General features: G+C 35.6%; 2 protein-coding genes across 2 annotated transcripts; one reads left to right on the top strand and one right to left on the bottom strand.

Moving 5' to 3' along the window:
* Positions 1 to 2,630: 2,630 nt before the first annotated feature.
* PCOAH_00052280 (SICA antigen) lies at positions 2,631 to 2,912 on the bottom strand (the record flags this gene model as incomplete). The annotated part of the gene is made up of 1 exon (XM_020062008.1): positions 2,631 to 2,912. One exon carries the CDS (start codon positions 2,910 to 2,912, stop codon positions 2,631 to 2,633), a length of 282 nt encoding a protein of 93 aa, XP_019917789.1.
* A 7,415-nt stretch (positions 2,913 to 10,327) lies between these two features.
* PCOAH_00052270 (KIR protein) lies at positions 10,328 to 12,673 on the top strand (the record flags this gene model as incomplete). Its single annotated transcript, XM_020062007.1, has 5 exons — positions 10,328 to 10,336; positions 10,468 to 11,124; positions 11,243 to 11,855; positions 12,032 to 12,097; positions 12,357 to 12,673. 5 exons carry the CDS (start codon positions 10,328 to 10,330, stop codon positions 12,671 to 12,673), a joined length of 1,662 nt encoding a protein of 553 aa, XP_019917679.1.
* Between the last annotated feature and the right edge of the window lie 9,381 nt (positions 12,674 to 22,054).

Genomic DNA, 22,054 nt, shown 5'->3' with positions numbered 1-22,054 from the left:
TTTTGAACTTTTTTTCTTCCTCCTTCTCTTTTGACAAATACACCATAAACAACTCATTTTGTATGAATGAATATATGCACATCATGCACTATTTGAACTAACCTTCACTCCTCCTTCCCTTGCCTTTTAATGCATGTTATACTTCTACATGTGTGATGTATCCTCTATTTTGTTTTTTTTTGTTTTTTTCTTTTAACTTGACTATTCCCATACATTTATTCCTATTTTTAGCTTAATTATATATGTGCACATATAATTATCGTATATGTATTTGTATAATGTATTATCATTGTTTGATAAATTGAGCAGTGTGTGTGGTGTAAGAAAGTGAAAAATTTAATATTCCTATTTCTTATTCATAGTTATAGAACGATCCGATAATTTTGCATATACACTTCCCCTTATACCGAGTGTATGAATAAACAAAAGATGCTCTAGAAGGAAGTTTATATATTATACATACACACATATAAGGATATATAAGATAAAATATATACACACCAACCCTTCATATAAACTTATTACATAAACAAGAAAATACACATAACCAATGGAAACACCATTAACGGTTTGTCTTTCTGTGCAATACGAAGAATTATATAATAAGCATGTAATATATTATACATAGCACAATGAATTAAAGGATGGGTGACAAATACATGAAAGTACATATATATATGTATATATTCCACCCTCTCAGCAAGAATATTTGTATATACGAAATCCAAATATTTTACGTTCAAATGAGGAATTCTATAATAAATTCACTGTACCCTCTCGAGGAAAATGTAATTGTAAAGATAATAAGTCTGAAGAATGGGGGAGTGCATTAGAAAGTAAATTAGAGGGGGACATCAGGCACGGTGTTACGGGGAGCTTGTACATGAATGCTTACTGTTGTGCGTGCCAGATGAAAGGAGCTCAGCCTAAGGATGATACCCCTTGTCAATTCTTTTACTATTGGGCGGGAGATTTATTCTTCAAGAATCCAGATCATACGGAGTTGAAGGACCTTCTCGGAAAAATTTACGATACGCTAACAGATGAATCCTATAATCATAAGTGTAAAGTTACATACGATGATGTGGACAAAACGACTTTTGGCCTAAGGAAAGAAATATATGATTTCTATAAGGATTATACCACCATAGAGAATGATACTAGGTATTATAGAACCAGCAGTGATCAACAATATTGCGAGGGCATCCGTAGAATTACAGGAACATATGAAGCTGTGGATGCACTTTGTAGGAGACACCCTGATGATTATTGCAAACAATATTGGAACAAACATAAGGCAGAAATTCAGGAGAAACTCTTAAAATTGAAATGTAAAACGCAAGTTGCAGAGGAGAAAAGTACGACATGTTCCTGCACGGATCAAGAATCACAAACCCAGCTGTTATCAAATCAATTATCCGAAGCACAGGAAAACTTACGTTCCGCCACCACCACTTCTTCCCTTTCTTCCATATTTGGCACACTCGGAATGACTGCTGTTCCTTTCCTTTTATATAAAGTAAAATTATAATGATAATTATAGTTAAAATTGAAATATTAAAAATATAATTCTCTTTCAACCTACCACCCTACCACCTAACAACCCACCTACCACCAAATCACCTAACAACCTTCCTTCCACCAACCACCTAACAATCTTCCTATCACCGTGAATCCTAAACACAACCCACCTACCACCCCTTTCTTCAGTATAAACCATGGTCTTCTTGGTTTGGGAACCACTCCTCAGGAGGAGGAAAAAGGAGAACTGTAGTTGAAAGCGACTTTGATACTGTAACGGAAGCTTCCACAATGGATTCTATACTGGGCTCAGAAGATCATTCCACCGCACTACGCTCTACTGCATACACAGGATCGTCAAGAATACCACCTACAAGACCATCTACCACCAGAAATGGAAGAACAGGAGCAGGAGTAAATAATGAAGCAGGTCATCGTAATGTAAGTTACGGTCGGATGTAACACCGTCTATGTGTAACACCTTGGAATGTTGAATGAGTGTGTGCCCCCTCCCTCAAGAGGGGGAGGGACGCATAATTAACACCGCGAACACATTTTATATATGCAGTGTAGGAAAAAAAAAAGAAGAAACACTTTCTTCCTTTCTTTCCCTTTCCTTCTTTTTTTTTTTCTTCCTTTTTTTTTTCCTTCTTTTTTTATTCCTTCCTTCTTTTCTTCATATTTCATTCCTTCTCTTTGCTTTTCATTATTTTGTTTGAATAAACACATAAGGAAAGAATACTCCCGGAAAGGGGCGCGGAAAAAGAAAAAAGGTGCTTACCCTTCTCAAAAATATATTTATTTTAAGAAACAAAAAAAATTTATGAAGTCAAAATTTTTATAACAGAATGAACAAGCATTTTTTTTAATTCTTCAATAAAGAAGAAATTATCCCAAACAAACAATCAAAATAAGGTGAGGAAGAAAATTTTTTTTTCATTTCCATTTACATCAGTTACCCATCAACCTGTAAGCAAATTAATACAAAACAAAAAAAAAAAAAAAAAAAAGAAAGAAAAATACTTAATACACCCCAAATCCTGAACCCCAAACCCTAAACCCTAAACCCTAAACCCTGAAACCTGAACTTTGAACTTTGAACCTGTTCCTTAGGAACAAAGTCTTTCCTCCCTAAACCCGAAATCTGAAACCTTAAAGCCGGAATCTGAACTTGGAACCTGTTCCATAGGAACACCTTCCTTTGGAACAAAGTCTTCCTCCGTAAACCCGGAATCTGAACTTGGAACCTGTTCCTTAGGAGCATTCTCTCCTTCCTTAAAATTGCTTCCCATAAATTCTTGAACCAAAAATTCCAAAAAGTCTTCCTTCTTCGAATGCATGTCCCCTTTTTGATATTCGTCTAAGACTTCTAAATGAATATCAATATTCATGCGGCGACGTAAATCACAACGACGACGACCAGCACGTTTTTTTGGCCTCTTCGTTTTTGTTCGAACAGATCTTGGTTGTCTGCGTTTTTTTACTAAGGTACATTCATGTGGACCATCTACTTGGTCGTCCACATGGTCAACCATCTGCTGTTTTAAGGAAGGAAAACCACGTACTCGATGAGCTTTTCTGTAACGTCTTCTTTTACCAGGCCAGGTAAAATACTACAAAAAAAAAAAAAAAGAAAGGGAAGAAAATGTTTCCTTAATAGGGGTGCGAAATGTTTGTTCACACGCAACAATAATTACTACTTCAAGCCCTAAAATGCGAAATCCTACATACACACATCCTAAAATGCGACATCCTACACAAACACCCTTAAAATGCGAACTCCTATACACATCCACCCCTAAAATGCGAAATCCTACACACACCCTAAAATGCGAAATCCAACACATACATCCCTAAAATACGAAATCCTACACACACACCCTAAAATGCGAAATTCTACACATAAATGGGATACCTACACGCCCCCGCACTGATTCATTAAGCTTAATTTTTTTTTTTTTTTTTTTTTTCGCTGCTAGGTGAAGTCCCCCTTTTTTGTTTTTTCGTATTCCTCATTCTTTTTGTTTTCTTTTTCCGTTATTCTTTTCCATACTTCTTTTTTTTTTTTTTTTTTTTTATATTTTTTGTATAAATTTTTCCCTTTGTGAGGTATGTTCCAAATTGCCTGAACGATCTCAGGCGAAAAAAAGAGGTTAACCTCTGTGCAGCTGGTAAGTGGGTGTGTGTCGTCCAAAAAATAAGCAGATATAGGCAATTTATTTCCCTTCCTATGAGCGTAGGCAAAAAAGGGGGGGTGCACATTCCCGTGAGACGTGACAAAAGGGTAACCCATTTGTCAACGCCCCTCTTATTTTTTAGTCCCTGCACCCAGTTCACCCCTCTCTGTTATGATGAACTCCTTGACTGCATGAAAAAATCGAGGGAGGCACACATGCGGAATGATCTCTGTGGAAGTAGCCACCATTGCGACGGCGTCGAGACTAAAGTGGAATCAAAAGAAAAAGTAAAAAAAGAAGAAAGAAAAGAGGAGTATAAGAAATATACAAAACAGTTAGCTCCAGGGAAAAGAAAAAAAAAAAAGAAAAAAAAAGTAAAAAAAAAATGAAAAACTGAAAATAAAAGAAAGAAAAAGCAAAAAAGTAGAAAGGGTAAAAAAGGAAGTAAAAGGAAAAAGGTTTAAAGAAATAAAGAAAATAGAGAAAACGTCACTTTATTCTCCATGTTTTGTGAGTTTTCTGTGTATACATTTATGCTTCCCTTCCCTTCAAGAGGGTGGTAGACCTTATATTCATTCAATGTTGTATGTTGTTTATAAGGTTCGCGGTGGTTATTGTACGTTATTTATTATTTGGGACGGACATTACACATTTAATGTCAGCTGTTACATTACATACGTTGATAACGTATGTTATTTCTTTGCCTCTCTTGGTTCCTTCCCTGCCTTTGTTGCTCTCTATTGTTTGCTCTTCCCCCTGCTTGTCGCGATGGATGTCGTTTATTATATGTAGTAGACACATCTGTCGAATCTCCTACAGTGGAAGATACTGTCGAAACGTCGGTTGAGCTGATTGTGGAATCGTTGTCCGTTAATGTGTCCCAGTTGCTTGCAGCTGATGTTCTTTTTCTTCTATTACTGCTTCTACCGGAGGTGCTCCCTCCTCCAAAGGAGTCACTTATCCAAGAAGGTAGAAGATTATGCTAAGGGAAAGGGGGTACGGGAAGGGAAAAAGGAAGAGTGTTCAGGGTGGAAAATATGTATGTAGACATACACATATAATATACATATATATATGTATATATGTATACATATATATATATATAGGTATATATAACATATGTACATATACATGTAGACATATATGTCCATATGTACATATATATATAACATATATGTATATATATTTTTTTAAGTATGAAATAAGAAGGAAATAATAATAGTAAGCACTGTTATTATTATTATTTAAACTTCTAGCATAGTAATAGTAGGTATTACTTTATATAAAAAAAATGTAGTTAGTGGTAATGCTGCTATTCCTAATATGGACGAGATAGCAGTAGTGGCGACTGCAGATACTGGGACTTCCGCATCGCGCAAGGACCCACATGCATACGCCGGTGTACATTTTGAACTTAGCAGTTCATTACGAATGAGTTCTTTATAGTCGCTGTTAAATTTGGTACAATATGCATTTCCACTGTGGGGTCCCTTTTCACAGTGCCCTTTTACCTCGTTATATGCAAGTGCAGCCTCTACGAAGTATTGGTCCAATGTATCACTACAGGAGGGTCCACTCTTCTTTGACTCCTCCTTTATAGTATTATGGTCCTGTATAAAATCATATATTTCCCTATCATAATAGAAATTATCTTTGGTGAAGGGACTGCGCTCAATTTTACATTCACTCCCACCAGTAGACAAGTTATTCAATTCGTCAGAGACAGTACTCATTACATCCCAGAATTCAATACCAGTCCGCAAACTGTTTGATAATCTATCACCAATCCAATAATATAAGAAACCACATCGCTGTTCTTGGGATAAATTGTCCTCCTCTCCTATATTATCCTTGCTTGCGTAGCACCATACATTCTTAAGCATTTTAGTATATTCTCCCTCAATACTTTCCTCCTTCAATGATTTCTTTATTTCTTGAGGGAAATTATCATCATCCACACAATGGTTTCCGCTCTTCCTGAGTTCTTCGATCTTCTTATACGCCTTCGTTGAAGGTAAATTACTTAAAATTGGATCCTATAAATATATGCTTAATGTAATATATATGTTCCAATATAGCTTTTTCCCAATTTATTGCACGCCGTGGTACGCCATGAATCATAAAATATGACATATGTATTCACACATTAATTCGTCTCATGTGGAGCATAAATTAACCTTTTCCCTTCCGTCCAGATCCACTATGGCATCACTAAGATCGAGTTCATCTCCAGCATTTGCGCATGCCAATGCTGATAGTCTGTTTGTACTGTCCTGCGCATACTTCTCTTTAAATTTCTGACAATAATGACCGGATTCCTCATTACCTGCACATTCCGAATGTACGTTCTTATAACTCTCAACTAACCCCTCAATATATTGGGAGCACTTTTTATCACACCTTGAACTGTGCTTCTTCACTTTCTTCTCTATTTCATCGTAATCGTGGATGTATTCATAGGCTTGTTTTCTTTGGGTGAAGTTGTCTTTATCAATGCCCTTACATGCAACGGTACATTCCTGCGCAGTTAATCCTTGTAGTGCGTCACAGAGGGCAGTCAATATATTATTGAATTCACTCTCCTTTTTTCTACTCTCCAGTTCCCTCAATATTTCGCCCCCAGTCCAGAAGAATAAAAAATTACAACGGTCCTCGTAGAGCGGTTCTTCATCTTTTCCCTTCATGTTGAATGCTTTACCGCAGGCGTATGTGATCTTATCATATTCTTTTACAGAATCCTTATGAGTCCTCAGAGCTTCGTCTATTTTTTGAAGATCATTATGACCGTCACTCATATTGGCGGAATTGAGCTTATCATATATTTCTTGGGAAGGTAATCCCATCAGCATGCCCCACTATAAATAGAATGAAAGAAATATATATTCATGTTCCTTCCTACTACATTACCCAGGAAGTATTAGATATATATACTACTAGAATTTATTTTAAGTGAAATATAACCCGTAATATTCCTCCTTCTCCTCCTTCTTCCATAGTTTATGTGTATATGCTTCGGTATATAATGAATTTGTGTTAAGGGCTGTTCATATACATATGCTTCCGTATATATATAGAACGAATTGGTGTATATGTATAGAACGACTTCGTGTTAAGAGGTTCTTATATGTGCAGAATACATATGTAAACATCCCTCACTGTATTTAATGAACTACTTTAACTTAAATAACTATTTGTACCATTATATGAATATTTACACGTCGCAATTATTACATATACATAAGGGAATGCAATTCTCACCCTCTGAGAAGAGAACTCTCATGGGGTACACTTTTTAATTCATACTTTCCCAATCATACTGATGGACTCATCAGAAATAGTTAACACATATACGTGCAGTATGCAGTTTATGCATGTACATGTTTATTTTCCCCGCACATGGGATATGTACATTCACTCTTATACAGTGATGAAATATGTGTATTCACAATACAAATAGAGAAAAAAGGGGAAGTACATAATGCACAAAGATATATATATGCTCACATATTTTTTCTGTTAACATATTTTTCTGTAAAAAAGAGAGAGTGAAAATTGTTTGCTTGCATATTCCTGTAATAGTAATTTGTCGTGAAACAATCCTTCTCCTCCTTCCTCCTATAATTGCATTCATACAACAATTTCAACCCGCTTCTCCCCACATTTCCTCCTAATTCTTTTTCTCTATAATTACACTATGAACAGATTAAACAGAATATATATTTTATATTACCATAGTCCATTTCACTTCTCCGTAATCTATATAAAATCAAAGAATTTATTTGACATCTACCATTCCCACCTTTCATTCATAAGTATGCTATACATAATTCATCCATATAAGGAATGTATATTGTACTATAAATTCAAGATTTAGTATTCCTCCTGCGTTTCAGGTGCGTTTGTGTTAGAGCTCTTAGGGTTCAGGGTTTAGGGTTTAGTGCTCAGGATTTAGGTCTTAGTGTTCAGGATTTAGGGATTAAGGTTAAGTTTTAAAATTTAAGGTTCAAGGTTTAGGGCTTAGTGTTCAGGTTTAGGGTTCAGGCTTAGGGTTTTGGATTTTTGGGTTTAGGAATTTAGGGATTAGGGTTCAGGGTTTAGGGTTCACGGTTCATGGTTTATGGTTCAGGGTTCAGGGTTTAGGGTTCACGGTTCATGGTTTATGGTTCAGGGTTTAGCGTTACGGTTTCAGTTTTCGCGATTAGGGGTTCAGGATTTAGGGTTTTATTATTCACGTTTAGGGCTCTATAAATCAGGCTTAGGTTTTAGGTTTGGGCTTTAGGGTTCAAGCTTTAGAGTTTGGGGTTTAGAGTTAACGCTCTAGAGTTTGGGGTTTAGAGTTAACGCTCTAGAGTTTGGGGTTTAGAGTTCACGCTTTAGAGTTTGGAACTTAGAGTTCAGGGTTTAGGTTTTAGTGATTAGGGTTCTGGGTTTAGTGTTCAGGGTTCATGCCTCATATTCACAGTTCAGGGTTCACGTTCGTGACTCAGGGTTCACAGTTCAGGGTTTAGGATTTCACGCTTTAGAGTTCAGAGTTCAATGTTGACGGTTCAGGGTTCACGTTTTAAGGTTCATGGTTTAGGGTTTCAGAGATCATCCTCTAAGGATCAATCTTCAGGCACGGAAAACCTGTTCCGAAGCAAAGTATTCTTTTGTACTTGTGCGCTTCCTATTATTATTGGGAACATTAAATCCAAATCTTAAACCATAAACCCTGAAACCTAAATCCTAACCCCCGAACCCTAAAACCTAAACCCAGAAGCCTAAATCCCTAAACCCCAAACCCTAAACCGTAAACCCTAAACCCTAAATCCTAAACCCTAAACCCCAAACCCTATAACCTAAATCCTAAATCTGAATAATAAAACCCTGAACCCTAAACCCTGAAGCCTAAACCTCAACACCCTAAACCCTAAACCCTAAACCCTAAACCCTAAAACCTAAACCCTGAACCCTAAACCCTGAACTCTGAACCCTAAACTCTAAACCTTAAAATGTAGACCTTGGATATACTTATAGGAAAACGGAAAGGAGGATGAAATAGTAAAAGAATTTGTAGAATACTATGTGAATTAAAAAGGAAAGTGATCTGAGGTAGAGGAATATATATTTTTTGTTTGTAGGTTAGTTAAAATATAATTGATAAAAGGGGAAAAGTAGTGAGAAGGAAATTTCATAATACTGAGTAAGCATAAATACAGAATGATGGGATATGTGTACTATAAGGGGGAATGTTATGAAGGGGAGCACACGCTTTTTTTTTGAATTCAATTGCAACCAAATTTTTTTTGTATGCTATCCCCTTCTTCTTCATTTTACACATGTTAGTGTTTTGTTAATTATAGGTCGACGTCTACACACATGCATGAAGGAGGGAAGAGAATGTGTTATATATACACGTGTAATGTATACTACATACGTATGTTCTATTTTTTTTTTTTTTTTTTCTTTAATAATTCCTTTTTTAAAAAGAAACAATGGATGCACAAAAAGAAGAACACATGCCTGAAATTTTTTTGGGGTCGAATGAAAAAAATTTGCGTGAATTCCATGTATACAAACTAATTAAGGGAGCGCGTGTAAACTGTATTACAATGTTAGAAGTAATAACATGCCATGTTATAATATAATAGAATAGATTAGGAACTAATGTATGGGCGGAGTGAAAAGTTTTTTAATATTTTTTTTTTTCGTCGTATATATTTTGTAGTACACTACACTTTGTTCGTACTTTTTTTGGTTAAGGGAAATAATTTTTCATAATGATTTTGACAAATTCACGTACATATTTTGTGTATATAGTGTGTTGTTATCATTATTTGATAAATTAAAAGGAATGTGTATACTAATTGGTAGGAAGAACATAAGAAATGGTGATGTTCGTTTATGATCATGCAAAGGAAAGGAAGGAGTACAAATATAAGCCCTTCCTACACAAATAAAGAAGAAGAAGAAGAAGAAGAAGAAGAAAAAGAAAGGAAGAAAAAAAAAAAAAAAAAAGAAGAATAAATAGAAAAGCACAAATTATTATTATTGAACAGTTATAAACAGAGGGAACGGTGTATTGCAGCTAACGTTAGTATACGAAAATATGCATATTAGGAAGGTGCAGGACTGCTCCGTGAATATGCACTACACACTACATATATGTAAACAATCTTCAAAAAATTTCCTATAAGAACAACAAGCATGTATTAATTATATATGTTCGAATGTGTGATCCAAGAGAGGTGTGTTGTTATGTACACAATAAATGAATGGGTTGAACAATAATATAGGGTTGCAAATAATCAACTTCCAATTCAATAATATAATAAATGGATGGGAGAGAACGTGGGAACCTTAATTTTTCCTTCTTCCCTCATTATCTTTGGCTTATTTGCTCTTACTGTTGCATTAAATATATACATGAAATTATCTTAATACATATGTATGGTGCAATATTGGTATTCATGAATTAAGTAATGTATTACTTGCTGGGGAGGAAGGGAATTTTGCAATATTGCTTCATAATCATCCGGTGTGTGTGTGCCAAAATTCTTACATATTCATTCTATATGAATATATATAAGAAGGAAGAATACACATTTCATAACATAACTTTAATGTACAGAAGAATATACACATGAACCATGGCACCGGTAAAAGGGAAAGGGTGTAAATCTGTTTTTCTGTTTAAAGAGTATGATTCCATATAGATGTAACCTTTTTCCATAATATAGGGGAGAGTTGAGGAATACATACATTTATATTTTGCTATTTACCTCTGTAGGGTCAGGAAGTAGGTGAATTACCTTCAGAAAAGATATATAAAGAGTTCGATGAGAATGCGAATAGTGTACACTGCCAATCAGGGGCAAGAATAAGAAATACACTGAACACCTATGATGGTATAATAAAAAATTATAAGGACGCAATTATAAAAGCCTGCTGTTACGCACTAACAATGCAGGAGGGGCAGGAGGAATATAATAGACGCTGCGATATTGTATATTATTACTTAGGTAATATTATGAAAGGGGGACAATTTGGAGCTTCAAGTTTCACAAATGCCATTTCGGTAGTTCATACAGTACTGCAGGAACTGCAGCCTAAATGGAAGTGCATTAATATATACCATGGTATAAGCGAAGACTTTTTCACCGAAAGGAAAAAAATATTCGACTATGACTATAACTATGGAACACTGACGAAACAACAGGGGAATAGTAAATATTCCTGTAGTCATGAATATAGGCGCTGTCAGAAAGATGCTGAGGATGCATATGATAAATTAGGTCGTATATGTGATAGTGACAGTAAGCAATATTGTAGTGAATTTAAAATTCCCGATAAAGAAAGGGTGAAAAAGGAATTAGCGAAATTACCATGTGAAGATGTTAGTGGGGCAGAGGCTGGAACAGTGGGTACAACAGAACGACTATTAACAGTAAATTCCTATTCAACATGAATAATCCAATATTACACATATAATACTTTACATATAATATAATGGATACATGTTGAGGGATACGTAGGAATACATATTCTGCTAATTAATTTTGCAGGGGAAGCATTTGAAGCAGTTACTTTCAGTAGAGAAGTATGATATGTTAAATGAGAAGGCTGAAAGTTATGGGAATACAGAGTGCTGGAATGAATTGGAGAGTAAATTGAAGGATTATATTAAGAATAATGAGGATGTTGTTAAAAGAATTGTACGGGCATTCTGCTATATATATGAAATGAATGATCATATACGTAAGAACGGAGGATGGTGTGATTATTTTTACTATTGGGTAGGTGAAATGATGCCGAAGGAATTGGCCGATTTCCAGTTTGCATCATCTATGAATATTTTCTATAATCAAATAAATTATAAGGAAAAGGAGAACAAATGTAAACTCCTGTACACTTCTACTAGTAGAGAAGTCTTCGGAGCATTGAAAACAATATTCGATTACAGCAAGGACCAAAGAAACCTGAAAGCACAATTAGAGGGAGGAGGAAAAAAGTGTAATAAGGCTTATTACTCACATCTCATGGATATTGAGAAAGCGTATGATGTATTACATGAGAAATGTGAGAGAAGTAAAATGCAGGAATGGTATAATGCATACACTAAGACATATGGAGGTTACAAGAGTAAAGAGGTGCTAGGATTGAAATGTGAACTGGAAGGTAAGACGGCGACGCCTGCACATGAAAGTAACTGCGCACCTCGGGCAGCAGCTACGCAGAGGAGACCGAAGATGCTGTTGCTCCAGGGGTAGGGGTGCACCCCACAACACTGTCGAGCCTAATGACTCCTGATTACACTAAAACATTCCTCCCTTCATTTCATTTCCTATGTGCAGAGCAACCTCAACAAGAAACTCCTCCTGCAGAAGGAACATCAGGTGCCACCACGGGTGTAGTAGCAGGTAAGTACATATCCCAACAAAAAGGAAGAGAAGAAAATTCTTCCCTTAGAAAGGTTGTTCCCCTTCCCTCAGGGAGGAAATTGTTGTTCCATTCTTCCCTGAACAGGGAATAAACACTTCCTCCCCACTTCCTGAAGGGAAAGGAACAACATTCCTTCTCCTCCAGGGGGAAGAAAAGGAAGGGAAGGAAGAAAGAGAAAAAAGGAGGAAGAAAAGGTGAATACGCTAGTATTATTCATTTTCTTTACTTATTTTTCAGCTGCAACTGTAGAAGGAAAGGGAGGGAGTGACGGTGGTGGTAGTCACAGAAAAGAAGGGGAAGAGGCTGATAATCCTGGTATCGTACCTGGTGCTGTGTCTGGTGGACTTGCCGCAATAGCATTACCAACATTGGCATACTTTTTTTACAAGTATAAATCACACCTCTTCTTCTTTAAGGGGAATAACTCCTCTGGAAATGGAAGAAGCAGAAGTAAAAGGTCCCTTAGGAGAGAATTTAATGAGTTTGAGGATGACTCAACAACGGAATATTCGTCAGAATATTCCCTTCCATATACCTCATCATCATCCAGATGAAGAAGGAAGGTTGTTAGGCGTAAACGGAAGGAATGGTTGTTAGGTGGGTTGTTAGGGTGGTGGTAGGTTGAAGTAAGGGGTGTTACGGGTGGTTGTTGGAAGGAACGTTGTTAGGTGGGTTGTTAGGGGTTGGTAGGTGGAAGGAACGCGGTTAAGGGTGGAAATAATTAAGTACTATTATTTATATTTTGCAACTTTAAATTGTAATTTTACCTTATATAGAAGGTATGCTAATGCTGGTAATTCTAGGAAGGCTAAGGTACCAAAAGCAGAAGAAGGAGAAGAAGCAGCACTCGCTTTACTTAATGCGTCATTTAGTTTGAGTTGTGTGGATTGTTTTTCTTGTTTTGCTTTCAGTGTCTCTGATTTTAGTTTTTCCAATTTACCTTGCAACTTTGGTAGTTTGTTATCCATGGAGTCCTTATGTCCATTCCAAAAATTTTTACAGAATTCATTTCTTCCGTTGGCTAAACAGTGTGTTTGTACATCAGCATATGCTTTACGGACGTCCTGCAAGTACGTTTCACATTTCTCAAGGCCTTCTGGCCAACTGTACTGTAACATTGTTCGTAGAGTACTATGGTCATGGTAAAAGTCGAATAATGTTTTTCTATCATTGAAAGTAGAATCCTGAATATTATCGCATATATTTTTACACCCATGATCATTAAATATATTCATCATTAGTGTTGAACAAATATGATTTAGGTTACCCATGAAATGGCCATCTGAAAAACTCTTAGATAATTGTTGCCCTATCCAAAAGTAGAGGAAATAGCAGGCTCCACTTTTGAACTCCTCTTTGTTCTTATACATTTTGCACACACAGCGCACGGTCTTTATAATTTTCTCAGCATGGGTTCCCATAGTACTATTTAATGCCTGAAGGCCACTTATATTATCATTGCAATCATCTGTACATGTTTCTGTGCTATCTTCAAATGGTTTATAGAAATCAGTATATGAAGGTAAACTTTGTGGAAATGTACCCTGCAGAAATATATATAATTGGCAGGATAGAAGAGGAAGAAGGAGTGGAGTAGAATATATATATATATGTGCACTTCTATGTATTCCTCTCATATTTTCATACATTTTACACTACACCACATACACAATCACACCATGCGTACATGAAATATTATATGCATAATATTCAAATGTCCTTTTACAAAGAAGGTAGTGAAGGAAAGGAAGGAACAGTGTTCAGGGAAGGAGGAAGGGGTGGGGGAGGGGGTAAGGAAATAACCCTCAATGTTACTCTTACCTCTGGCATTGTCTCTGTGTATATTCATATGTGTATATAATACATTTATACTAAGAAAGTGTGCTGTTGTTTTTCTTTTCTTTTATATATGTTCAAACACAACATATGTGCAATATTTGTATATGCTGTGGAATTTTATATTAGAAGTTGTGTTATTCATATGATCTCCTTTATGTATTGAATTTATGTGGAAATTTTTTTCCCCGTATACAATTATTCGTATATGTAATTTGAATTTTATGCTAGAACGTTGTGTTTCTCATACACTTTTTAATATGTAATGAATTTATACTAAGAATGTGTGCTGCTCTTGTAATATGTGTTCATACATTCAGTATAAAGGGAATATATGGGAACTTTCGCTTGCTTTATGATGGTTTGTGAGTGTGAAATGTGGGATTTTTATTCTTGTAGCAATATACATTCCTTAATTCTTCAAATGATGATAACACACTATACACATATGTACATCAAAATCATCACATATGTGCTCATATATAATTAAAGGTAAGAACGAGCGTACGAATGAATGAAGCCCCCCCCAATAAAGTTGCACATTGGAATGGAACAGAGAAGGAGGAAGGAAAAGGAAGAAAAGGAAAGAAAAGAAAAAAGGGAAGAAAAGAAGGAACTTTTATTATTACAGAGAAGTCCTGAATAGAGGATTAGGTATAGTGTAAAATGTTATTATATAAGGAATGTGTATACATATTCCTTATTCACACAAATAACACTCATCTAATTGTTACTAATTATACCTTCTTCCCTTCCTTCCCCCATTTAATTCCTTAAGCTCGTGCACACTCTACTTATTACATATGGAATAAATTCATATGCACAATGTACACATATGTTGAGGGAAGGAGGGAGAAGCACTCTTCATATATGAACTATACTACACTACATACATGTACTTTAAAAATTATTAATAATTTTTTTTTTAGCAATAGTAGAACATAAAATGAATAGAATACATGCTCAAATTTTTCTTACTCAAAAAAAGAAATGGTGCTATCGCCCCTTCTCCCTCCCCTTATTGTATACATTAGAGGAAGTATGTGTATAGTAATAGCAGTGTTCTGAAGTAGTTTTGCACATTTGAATAATATATAATTGATATATGTATGGAATATATAAGAAACCTAACCATTTCCTTTTTTTTTTTTTTTTCTTATTCTGTTTACTCAATACATTTGTTCTTACCTTCGTATTGGTCACACATGTGTAATGATTCTGATACGTATACGTACACATATGTATGTGTAATGTGTTTTCTGTTAATTTTCGAAGAAATTAGAAGTGTAATATGTGTACGTATGGTTTTTCACACACACAGCATAAAAAGTGCAAAATTTTGACATATATTCATAAGTATAATCATTATAGAACTAGCACATTCTTTATACTTCCTTCCCTCTCTTTTTTTTTTTTCGAATATATAGAGGAAAGTTTTTAATATAAATTCATTATACATATACAAAGAAAAAATATACACATATTAACCATGTCAGAGGTAAGTAGGAAGGAAGGAATAGAAAGAAGGAAGGGGAAGGAACCTTCTTCTCACCCTACACCCCCTCATCCTTCCTTGCACCTAACAACCTAACAACACTTCCACCTACCACGCCTAAGAACCTTCCTTCCACCAACCACCCTAACAACCTAACAACACTTCCACCTACCACGCCTAAGAACCTTCCTTCTACCACCCTAACAACCCACCTAACAACCATTCCTTCCGTTTACGCCTAACAAACATTCCTTCCGTTTACGCCTAACAACCATTCCTTCCGTTTACGCCTAACAACCATTCCTTCCGTTTACGCCTAACAACCATTCCTTCCGTTTACGCCTAACAACCTTCCTTCCACCCACCTAACAACCCACCTACCACCCTACCACCTCACAACCCACCTACCACCCTACCACCTCACAACCCACCTACCACCCTACCACCTAAGAACCTTCTTTCCACCAAACACCCACCTAACAACCCTTCCTTCTTCTTAAGCCTTCTATTCTAGCCCTTCCTTTTAACCCTTTCCTTCCCTTCAGTATAAACCATGGACTTCTTGGTTCGGTAACCACACTTCTGGAAATGGATGAAACGGAAGAAGTAACAGAAGAAGTAACAGAAGAAGAAGAAGATCCATCAGGCATGAATTCAACACATTAACGGACGTCTCCGCAGCTGATTCAACCATAGCAGATTCCACAGAAGTGTCTAGCATATATGATAGATCACCCAGAAGAGGAACAAGAACAGGAAGCGCAGGAACAAATAACAATAATAGTGCATCAGGTCATCATCATCGGAACAATATAGCTTATGGGAGCATGTAACACGTGAAAAAAAATGTTGCCTCCCCAGGGGGGCATAAATAACCACGCACAGTTTATACAATATAGGAAGCAAAAGGGCCTCTACTTTTTTCATCCATTCCTTTTTTATTCTTTTCTTTTTCTTCCCTACGTTTTTTATCATTTGTTTCTTTTTTTCTTTTTTTTTTTTCTTTTTTCGTTTTTTATTAAATTTTTTACATTCATGTGTACCTTATATAAGTGGAGGAGAAAAAATTTTTTCCCTTCATTTTGATTTGTTTGGTAAAATTTTTTTATTGACGATCCATAATATGTTAAATTTTTTTGTGTTATAGGTTTCTTTACCTTCATAATTTTTTTTATCTTAATAATTTTCTCTTTTCTAATTTTAATTATGGACATTTGAGAAAAGTGTTTCAAAATGTGCGCGCATCTCCTCCCCGCAAAAACAAAAAAGTGTCTTAAAAAAAGAGTGTGTACTTACAAAAAAAAAAAAAAAAAAAAGGAACTGTGTGTACAATTACACAAATTTTTTACCATGTCACACAAATGTGTGTGTTTATACGAAAAAGAATCAATATTATATAAGGACAAACACTGGCACAACAAAAAAAAGAAAGGAAAAAGAAAAAAATGTAACAGAAATGTATAGCAAAGGAATATTACAGAAAAGTAGCGGAACAGAATATTATGTCATATAATAATAATTACCTAAGATGTACGATGCAAAAATAGAAAAAAAGGGAAGGAAGGGAATTAAGGAGCCAGTAGGATGCGTATACACAATGTTTCCTCTTGACTCTTTACCCAATGTCCTTTTCATAATGCGCCGTAATTAATGAATGTCCTTCCCCCCAGAGGGAGAACATTACACATTCCAATCAATGTATTACATTCCACACAATGTGTGTTGTTACATGTTCTGGTAACCAATATTCCCACGGTGGGGCACATTCCTTGCTTCTCTTGTGCGTTGTGGTCGCCGTGGTTGTTCATTATAGATGGTAGAATTGTCTGCTAGGGTGGAACCTGTGGTTGAAAAGTCAGTAGATGAAGTTTTAGTTAAGGTGTCGTTTTCTGTGAGTGTGTCGTCGTCGTCTTCCTATAATGGTGAATTCAAATCATGTCGGATGGTGGATCTTCTTTTTCTATTACTTCCAGAGTGGTTATGCTTCTTAAGGAAGAATGATTTGTACTAAAAAAAAAAAAAAAAAGAAGGGGTATATGCTAATGTGCACGAGAGGGGACACATGGAAAAATATAAAATTAAATACTTATTATCAGAATATCGAACTGCGCTTTCCTACAAAATACTATGCTCATAGAACAAAAAAAAAAAAAAAGGAAAGTATGGACCTTTTCAGAAAAGTATTTATGTATAAAAAAGGAAAAATATTTTGAAAATAAAAAAATTTATGAACGTAAAAAACTATAACAAAAAAAATTTAACAAACATAAAAATCTTCAATAAAAAAGAATTTCCCAACTCGTCCGTGAACTGAGAAAAAATTTTTTTTTTGACTTGCATTAATTACACATGAACATAAACACTTTTATGCAATGCAGAGAATAAAAAAAAAGGTGGGAAGGAATACCATTCTGCCCTTATACAGTTAAGTACCTTGGGGTTATTCATGTTCCTTCCTCGGGGTGAACATTAAATTCAATGTTCTATATGCGACCATAACCTATATTCTGACGACCGGGTGTATTATTATTATTTGTTCCTGCTTTTCCTTTAGGTCGCCTTGTAGAATGCCCTGTGTATGCAGTAGAACGCATTGTAGAATGTTCTGCTGCGCCTATTGTAGAATTTGCCCCTGAACATTCTCTGTAGCCTATTGTTGAAGTTTCTGTTAATTCGTCGAAGTTCTGCCCGATGGATCTTCCCCTTCTTCTGTTACTTCCTCCTGCAGACGAGTGCTTACCAAACCAAGAAGACCATGGTTTATACTGAAGGAAAAGAAGGTCGTTAGGTGGTAGGTGGGTTGTTAGTGTGGTGGTAGGTGGGTTGTTAGGGGTGGTAGGGTGGTAGGTGGGTTGTTAGGGGTGGTAGGGTGGTAGGTGGGTTGTTAGTGTGGTGGTAGGTGGGTTGTTAGTGTGGTGGTAGGTGGGTTGTTAGTGTGGTGGTAGGTGGGTTGTTAGTGTGGTGGTAGGTGGGTTGTTAGGGGTGGTAGGTGGGTTGTTAGTGTGGTGGTAGGTGGGTTGTTAGTGTGGTGGTAGGTGGGTTGTTAGTGTGGTGGTAGGTGGGTTGTTAGTATGGTGGTAGGTGGGTTGTTAGTGTGGTGGTAGGTGGGTTGTTAGTGTGGTGGTAGGGTGGTAGGTGGTTTGTTAGGGTGATGTTGTTAAATGATTCAATTTTTTTTATTTTTTAAATTTTGAAAATTTTGGATGCTTACTTTGTATAATAAATAAGGGGCACCTATGGTTACTAAAGTGCCAAGGATGGAGGAGATGGAAGAGGTGGTGGTAGCAGAACGAACGGCTTCTTCCATTGTTGTTGTGGATGGTATTGGTCCTGACGGCATGGAACATGTCGCACTTTCTTCTTGTTCTTCCTCCTGTTCGGTTGTTAATATAGATTGCAGTGCTGACAGTCTGCGTGGAATTATCATTTTAAATCCCTGCCAAAAATCCATGCACCTGTTATTATTATTGGAGTACAGTGTACAGAGTCCATCCAGAACATTATATGCTGCAGTAACTTCCTTCAAGTACTGGGTATATGTCGTATCGCAGGAGGTTTTGCAGGCCTTCGCACCATTCTCAACGGTACTATAGTCACCATCGAAATCATATATTATTCTCATCAAATCGAAGAAGAGTTTTTTAACATTCTCGTAATTAACTTTACATTCAGTTCCGGTGAAAAGAGTTCCCAGTGCCTGGTAAATTTTTTCTACGAATTCTTTCAAGTTCCCATTACTTTCTTTCTCGAAGAATATATTTCCCAACCAGAAGTAAAAGTAAGTACAAACTTGACTTTCAGGGATTCCACGTACATTTTCCTTACGTGCATAACAGTAGGCACGCAAAATTTTATCCTTCGAATCACTAATCCAGGAGTAATTAGTCTTCAGTGCAGTCTCTAATGCTCCTTCCAATGTAGTCTTCAAGTTGCCGGACTCGCCAGTAGCAGAGGTACATGCGGTCCATTCAGCCGCCTCGAACTTATCATAGAAATCTTTCTTCGATGGTAATTCTTTCTGATCCAATTCCTGCAAATGTAATTAAAAGGAATATGAACATTCCTATATTCCCCTTACATTGCACATGAAGTGTATTATATGTGCATAGCTACTTTTACATAGGTAGGATATATAATTTTAAAAATTCCTTCTTCCCCCCCTTCTTCTCAAAATTTTTCCTTACCACTGGTGGTGCGGCTGGTGCGGTTTCTGACATGGTTTTATATAGGTGTATATTTTCTTATATATGTGTATAATATAATTTCTCCCTCTTTTTTTAAAGGGTTGTTCATATATATCTATTCTATTAATTTAAGAGAAGTATGCAAATTTTATGTTTGTTACGAAAATATGAATATAAAATTTTTATTCTGTGAACAATACGCACTCATTAATTTTTGAGGTAACGGAAACAGATTGTGCACACATATGAATCAAAATCATCAAATTCATCAAAATTATTATATATGCACATTCCACTGAAGTAAAGGTACGAAGAATTAAGCCCAAAAAGGAAGTCGCACAATGCATCACAAAGAAATGGATGAGAAGGAAAGAAAGTGAAAACTCTTTTGAGTTCCTTCTACTCTCCTTACTGCTTCTGACGTGGTTTATGTATGTATTCTTCATATATAGTAAATTTATATGTTAAAATGTGGGTTGTGTTAAAAGGTTGTTTTAAAAGTTGTGTTGTGCTGTATATATTTTAAAGGTTGTCCTGTTTATATCTGCTGATACAAAATGCATATAACGTTATTTCTCTTGTTCCTTTAATGAACATATATATTGAAGTGGCAAAAAATATAAATTCCTTATTTATTTCCCTTTTCAGCACATGTGTACATATTTCTTAATTCTTTAAAAGATAAAACAGTATAATATACACATACATACATATATACATCAAAATTAATTATATGTATATATAATTTAAGGTAAAAAGTATAAACAAGTGTACTGAAAAAACAAAATAAAGGAGGAAGGTATAAAATTCACCGCGCACCTTTAATCTGTATACTACATCACTGTATATTGTGGGATGGATTTCTTATAATAGAGCATTATTATTTATGCGCCTTAGTTATTATAAGTATGGGAAAGGGAGTGTAACTTTCCCTTTCAGATATGAATTCTTGCATATATTATTAATATATATATTTCTTTGCTATCCATTCTTTATGGAAAATTTATGACAAAAATACATTATAGTTTATATATACAGAGAGAACATTCTATCCCTCTTCTGAGGTGTGTGTGTACATACTTATGTGCATTCAGTGGGGAAGGAAGATCGTAGCCCTTATAAAATAAGTGACCAATGAAAAGGGACATATTACAAAGAGAACTGTGTTCATTTTTCCTTTTTTAAAAAAAAAAGAAATAAATAAAAATAAAAAAAGAAAAAAAAAAAAGAAAAGAAAGGAAAGAAGTAAAAATGTGTACATATATACATTCCTTATATAATAATAATACTTTCCTTTGCTTGTGTGTCATAAATCTCCCCATCCCTTTCCTCTCCTCTTCTCCTCTCTTGTGCATTGTTTTTCAGTAGTAACAATGAATTTTTCTGTTATTTTATCTTACTTTTTCCTTTTTTCTATGTAGATATATGTATTATGTATGACTCATATTAAAAAAAAAATATATATATATTATATGTTAATTGAGCCTTTCTACTTTTCCTTCTTTTTAATCCATATTATATTTTAGAAGTTACTTTATTCCTACTTCCTTAGACCCCTTCTTTCCTACTTTCCATAAGTACACTGTGAGAAGTTCAATTATATAAAATGTATATTATGTACTATTTCAGTTATTCGTTCCTTTTTTTTTTTTTTTTTTTTTTTTGTTACTCTCATCTGAGGGAACACCCTTTTTTTACGTATGAAGAAGTGACCATGGGGTCATTTTGTTACATAAGGGAATGCTGTAAGGTATTACGAACCGAATCGGGGATAAATTGACAAGTGTTCTCATATCCGCGGTTGCAACTAAAATAGGGTGTGAGATGAGTGGGAGAAAAATGGTAAAAGAGGTGCATCTCCAACATGGATATGCGTAAAGGTAAACTGTCGCCTCGGTCTTGCGTTCACTAATTTTACATTGACATAAGGCTGTTATGCATAATTTGTGCTCATGTGCTCCCATTTTGTTATGCCTGTTCTATCACGTCTATACCATTCCAAGTGGGATAAAGTGGAAGACTTACTCAGGGACGCTGCCCCCCGTTTGTGGAATTCTGCTTACAACCATTGTTAAAAAGGAGTAGCAGGAATGTGCTAGAAAAATGAATCCTGCAAAGGGGAGGTGATCCGATTTTTTCTTTTTTTTTTTTTTTTTTATTTCTATCACAAAAAGGAGGCAACTTTTCTGCACAAATTGTGTCTTAGGTAGACCACAGGTATGTCATATCCTGACAACCGGATTGTTCACGCACCCCCCTTTTTATTTACTCCTAGCGAGCGTAAAGTCTCACACTGTTATGATCTACCACCACTACTCAAAAAGTGTAACCTCATCGTGGCGTTATCTGTTAGGGGGAAGCAAATTTTCCTACTCCAAATTTAGAACTGCACACATATAGCAAGCACGCCTTCCCCCCAA

This window comes from Plasmodium coatneyi, chromosome 14 (assembly GCF_001680005.1).
Source record: "Plasmodium coatneyi strain Hackeri chromosome 14, complete sequence".
NCBI classification, from domain to species: Eukaryota; Apicomplexa; class Aconoidasida; order Haemosporida; family Plasmodiidae; genus Plasmodium; species Plasmodium coatneyi.
The sequence above is the reverse complement of the archived record's forward strand: the minus strand, read 5'-3'. Positions and strand labels throughout refer to the sequence as shown.